This window comes from Peromyscus eremicus, chromosome 16_21 (genome assembly GCF_949786415.1).
Source record: "Peromyscus eremicus chromosome 16_21, PerEre_H2_v1, whole genome shotgun sequence".
Lineage (NCBI taxonomy): Eukaryota > Metazoa > Chordata > Mammalia > Rodentia > Cricetidae > Peromyscus > Peromyscus eremicus.
In genome coordinates, this window is record NC_081432.1 from 48,094,118 (window position 1) to 48,100,253 (window position 6,136).

The 6,136-nt window shown below is 38.3% G+C and overlaps 1 protein-coding gene across 1 annotated transcript in view; it reads left to right on the plus strand.

The window, feature by feature from the left end:
* Positions 1-6,136, plus strand: part of Col19a1 (collagen type XIX alpha 1 chain) — a 300,361-nt gene that overhangs the window by 50,406 nt on the left and 243,819 nt on the right. Inside the window, exon 6 of the mRNA XM_059281419.1 lies at positions 2,012-2,287. Coding sequence (XP_059137402.1) covers positions 2,012-2,287 — 276 coding nt within the window. The remainder of the gene's footprint in view (positions 1-2,011; positions 2,288-6,136) is intronic.

A 6,136-nucleotide genomic window follows, 5' to 3' on the forward strand; every position in this document is an offset into this window, starting at 1 on the left:
AGATGTGTTAGTACTCAAATCCTGTGCTGTTTAGAGGAATCATCCATAGAGAAATGCAAACATTATAAGTAGGATAGCCTTGATCATATCAGTGATGTGAGAATCTAGTGGATGAGAGGTTTGTGTTTTGTTTTGTCTTAAAGATTTATTTTTTATTTTTATGTACATAAATGTTTTCCTGTATGTATGTATGTATGTATACCATGTGCTTACCTGATGAGCAGAGGGGTCATAAGAGAGCTCAGAATCACCAGGAACTGGAGTTATAAACAATTTTGTGCCACCAAGTGGGTGTTGAGAATTGAATCCAGGATTCTGCAAGAGCAGCTGGTGCTCTGAACCACTGAGCCACACCTCCAACCCTGTTTTTATTTTAACTTAAGGATTCATATTTTATCTGAAGACCATGGAACCGCTTTCCTTTAACAGGTGCTTATTGGCTTTGCCCCATTATTAACTACACTTCCTCTCATCACTAAATACCATATATTAGTCTGATACTTAAATATTTGTTTTATCAATAAAAGCAAATAAGGGCCTCGTGCTTTATGTCAAGAAGTGATAAGAAGAAGACATTTGGGCCTGGGGAGATAGCTCGTTGGGGAAAGCAGTTGTCATGCAAAAATGAGGACTAGAGTTCAGATCTCCAGCACCCACATAAACATCAGGTGGAGGTGGGGGTTCACCTGTAAGTTCAGCATTCACCAGGTGGGAGATGGGATACCCAGAGCAAGTTAGCTAGCAAGACTAGTCAAGTCAGTGAGTGCTGGGTTCAAGGGAGAGGCCTGGCCTGAATATAGAAAGTGGAGAGCACTTGAAAAAGACACCTAGTGTCAGCTTCTGTCTTCCATTGTGCACATGTGTGCATCATACTTGCACGCACACACACACACACACACACACACACACACACATACACACACACTTCACATATAAGAACACATATACCCAAGCATACCACACACACACACACCCATGCCAAAACAAAATAAGAGATTTTAAAAGGCAGAATTCATTTCTTATGGAGCAGAAAGTCTATAATAGGAGAACATTTATGAGAACTTATATGGCAGTTCTAATACTGAGGAAAGTGTGATGGGAGGTGTCTGAGCATAGGAAGGAGAGTGGAGAAGCTGGCAGATCTTGTGGAAATGGCAGTAGAGCTGGAGTGGTGATGCAAGCACCCCACAGACCTCAGAATTACTTGTTAACATCACACCTTTGGTTTACATCTATACATCACCATTGAATGCCTTTAGCTTTGGTTCACATCTACACATCACCATTGAATGCCTTTAGCTTTGGTTCACATCTACACATCACCATTGAATGCCTTTAGTTTTGGTTCACATCTACACATCACCATTGAATGCCTTTAGCTTTGGTTGGTCTTCTCACTGTTAATAAAGGTCACGATGTTATGATGGGATGATCATTTGAACTGAAAGAGCATGTCATCTATACAATATCTTCTCTTTGCCATGAAAAGTATTAAGGGTTTAAAGGGTCCATGTCAGTTTCCACATAAAAAGAAATGTATATATTGTTTTTCTTCTTAAGTTAGAAACTCCATTATCTATATACTCATATAGAACACTAACATACATAAGTATTTTTAGGTATGATTAGTGTTATCCACAAGTATAATTTAAAACCATAACTTTTCTACTTCATAAAATTACACCTTTATGAATACATAACACAATTATATAGTTATGATTGCATTTATAAATGTAAAATACATTTACATTTGTGTACACATACACTCCTTATATGTTCTTTTGTGAAGGAGCAGATTACACAGGATGCTTCACACTAACACACTTGAACAAGGTCCTTGATCTTCTGTATCCACCAGTGCAGTGGGCACAGGCACTGTCTCACACTTAGCCAGCTCCTCAGTTATGCAGTTGTACATGTGGAGCTTTTATTTGAGTGCTTTACTAATTCTGAACATTTAGTTTTAAGCCATCTAAAGATACTCTGCTTATCTTTCTTATTTTTTTTTCAGATTTCTATAGTGATTGACGGCACAAAGAAGGTGGTAGAATTTATGTTCCGAGGTGCTGAGGGAGATCTGTTGAACTATGTTTTTAAAAATCGAGAACTCCGTCCTCTCTTTGATCGTCAGTGGCATAAACTTGGCATTGGTGTGCAATCCCGAGTCCTTTCTCTCTACATGGATTGTAATTTAATTGCAAGTCGGCACACAGAAGAAAAGGACTCTGTGGATTTTCATGGAAAGACCATTATTGCTGTGCGAGCTTCCGATGGCAAACCCGTGGATGTAAGTTGTAACAATAACTTCAACATCCCGAATTTCAAGCAAAATCTCTTATTAAGAGTGGCTTCCTGGGGCCGGGCATGTGGCTCCATAGCCATATAGCTTACATAGACTGCATGGCACATGGGGTTTGATCTCCAGTACTACATAAATCAGTCATGGTGGTTCATGCTGTGTGCAGCAAACCCCAGAACTAGAAAGGTATAGGCAAGAGGATTAGCAGTTCAGTTCAGGATCATTCTTAGCCACGTTGTGAGTATAATGTCAGCTGGGCTACACAAGACCTAGTAGAAGTAAGTAAGTAAGTAAGTAAGGAAGGAAGGAAGGAAGGAAGGAAGGAAGGAAGGAAGAGAAAGAGGGAGAGAGAGAGAAAGAGAGAAAGAGATAGACAGGAGGAGGAAGGAACCAAGGAACCCATTTCTTCCTTTAATGATTACACACACAAAAGACCTCTCTCTCATCAATGTTTATAATGTCACTAGATATATGAAGACTATTTATTTCCAACTCTATTTTCACACATAATTATATTATATTTTCAACTGCATTTTCCAGCCAGCAAATTTAAAATAATTGGATCATGCCTTTAAAAACTAAGAGTATTAAGAATAACTTTTAGTAAAACAATGAAAACAGGACACAAAGGAAGTATAAACTTGGCTAAACCTTTATGTTTTAAATGAAAAGATTAGAAAAAGACAAACTTTAAGTGGTTCCAGACTATCTGATGTTTTCACTCAAGAACAATAGGCAATTCATTCAAGCAATTCTACTGCATCTTCCACAACTCATACTGTCTTTTTAGAGTTCTTTTGGACAGAAATACAGTTAGTAAATCTATCAGTGGGTGATTTGGATGAGGAGACAGCTAGAAAAACTTAGATGAAAGGTCCTTTAAAAATTACATTTTGAAGCTAAAATGATATAGATTTACTCTTGATTTTCTTGTAAAATAAGTCCTGTAGTCTTTAAGGAGTAAGATCTGACTAAATTTAATAGGAAATATTTTCTTATAGGTAAAATGATAAGAAAGTCTCCAAAAATCTGAATTCGGATTACCAGTAGTGAATGCCAAAGCCGTAAACACAAAGTGCTGACAGCAAAACTGCATTTCAGAAATAAAGTTTTGAGCAAATATGCATTTGGGAGTGTGTCATTTCTAAAGATCTCTTTGGAAGAAAAAATAGTATAGATGCAGATACATATTCAAGGAAAGATGATTTTTAAAGCGTTTTTCTCTTAGATGTTGTGTGTAAGCGACCAGAAAGACAAGACTGTCAGACGGACTTATGGTCAGAGATGATCAGGAATATGGGCAGAGCAGAACAGCCTGTCCTGGGGACATGTCAGGGCCACAGGAGACCTTGCTGGCTTGAGTCAGAATCCTAGCTTGGATCTGTTAATTTGTCAGGATCTTCATTTGCAAAATAGATTTAGTGAAGTTGTTTGTTGTAATAGTGTAGGATTTGTGCCATGGTTCCTTATTCATAATCTGTTCTCTATAGATTAGAACATGGAAGAAAACAGCCCCCCACTCTCACACACACACAAACAACAAAACAAAGCCAACCAAACAACTCAAAAAACCCTACTGTTCTTTGCTCTCCACACCTCCAAGCTAGCAGTAGGACTAAAATCTGTCAGTAAATGGTGGCTGTTACTACTAATACATCATAATCACTGTACAGTGGTACTAGCTGGGTCTTTAAGAAAGTTTCCATGAAGGAGGAAGCAGAGACCATCAGGCAGTCAGTCCCTCAGCACTGTGACTCATCCTTATAATCTACAGACTAGGGGTTCTTGCAATAGTACTGGAGAATGACATCAGCATTGCATGTATTTATTTTAAGATACAGCATACATATTTTAGCTGGATACAAATACTTTTATTTTCTTTTACAGTTAAAAAATATGTTAAGAGATATTAATACTTAACAAATATACATGTTACTGCCCATTTAATCACTTGAAAACATGTTTATTTCAAGTGCAGTGCTCATTAGATTTAGCTATATTGTGTGTATGAGTGATTTGCTTGCACGTACATATATGCACCATATCCATGCTTGGTGGCTTGGACAGTCTGCAGGAGGCATCAAATGCCCTGGAACTGCAGGTAAAGATGGTTATAAGCTGCCATGTGGGTGTTGGAAAGAACCTGTGTCTTCTAAAATGTCATCAAGTGCTCTTAACTGTTGAGATATCTCAAACCCCCAAAGTATAGTCTAATTTTTCTCTTTCTGATGGGTGAATTTGATATTTATTATCTTTTGGTCAGGTACCTATTGTATTCCTAGTAACAGCAACACTAAAACTTTAGCATCTATTTTTTAAGTAGCCTTTGAGAGTTTCATACAATGTATTTTGATCATATTGACCACATTCCTCTATATCCACTTTCCCACTCCATCACATCCTCTTCTAATTTCATGACATTTTTTTTAACCCACTGTATCCGTCTGGTGCTGCCAGTGCATACATGATGTAAAGATGGGTGTAAAGCCATCTACTGAAGCATGGGCGGCCTCTCAGGGACCAGATCCCTGAAGAAAACTAGCGCCCCTTCCTCTAGTACCATCAATGGCCAATAGTTCCTCACACCGCGGTGATGCTTCACCAGGAGTTAGGGTCCGCATGAGCTCATGTGTGCAGAGGCCCCACCATGTCTGGGAAACATGTCACAGGACTCCTCCCCACCTCTGGTTCTTACAATCTTTCTGTCACTTCTTTCATGACCAACCCTGAGCCTTGGGAGAAGTTCTGTTTAGGTGTCACATTTAGGGAACTCTCCACAGTTAGTTACTTATTCTCTGCATTTTGTCCTGTCATGATCCTCTTATGAGCCACTATCTGCTGCAAAAGTTAGCTGCTTTGGTGAGGGCTGAGAGCTGCACTCACCTGTGAATACAAGTATAAGTATTTGGAATTAAATTTTAACCCTTTAAAATTGATGATCTATCTTTATATAAGTAAAATAACACATATGCAGTGCTGGGTACAGTGTAACACATGATTGGATTTCAGTCCCTGGTTCATATGGGTGGTGTGTCATGTATGATGTATTCATATGTGGTAAATGCACATGAGAGTGCAGAGGGGTTTACTGTACAGGTACATATGAGGGCATAGCAGGATATTAAGTGTATGGGATTCTTTCCCTATCATTCTCTGCTCTGAGACAAAACATCTTGGTGAACTAGATGCTTCATTTTTCAGGTAGACTTGCTGGGCAGCAAGTACTCAGGACCATTTATCTCAACCTCTGACAGTAGGACTGTATAAAGACAAGCAAAACAATGTCCAATATTTTTTCACACGGGAGCTGGGAATTCAAACTCAGCAGGTGCTCTTACCACAGAGCTCTCCTACCAGCCCCCACTTACCCGTTATTTTGATAACAATGGTTAGAATAAACTTCAGTTATAAGCAACATTAGCTCATTATAATCTTTATTCTTTATTTTGCATAATTTGTATGCTATCACCAATATTTCATTAGACTAAGTATTGTACTTAAACTTTTCAAATGAAAATTCATCTCAATACCTTGTAAAATGCTGCTTAAATATTAATTGCCAAATCTCATCTATGCACATTTTTGTGATACCCACAGACCTGAGGCTACTCATGAATCCACAAGTTTTCAGGAATACCCGATGCTTTCCATGAGCCAATCAATTTTGTTCATCTCAGTATAGTGAACATTCTAACAGCCCTCCTGATTTTGGTTGTGTGTGTAGGATGGGGACAAGTTAGAGATTCACAGATAGCCAGATGTCTGTTTTCTGTGACCACAGATAAACTCTGACAATGTCATAATTTTTTTTTCTATACAAAATGCTTATTTATCAAC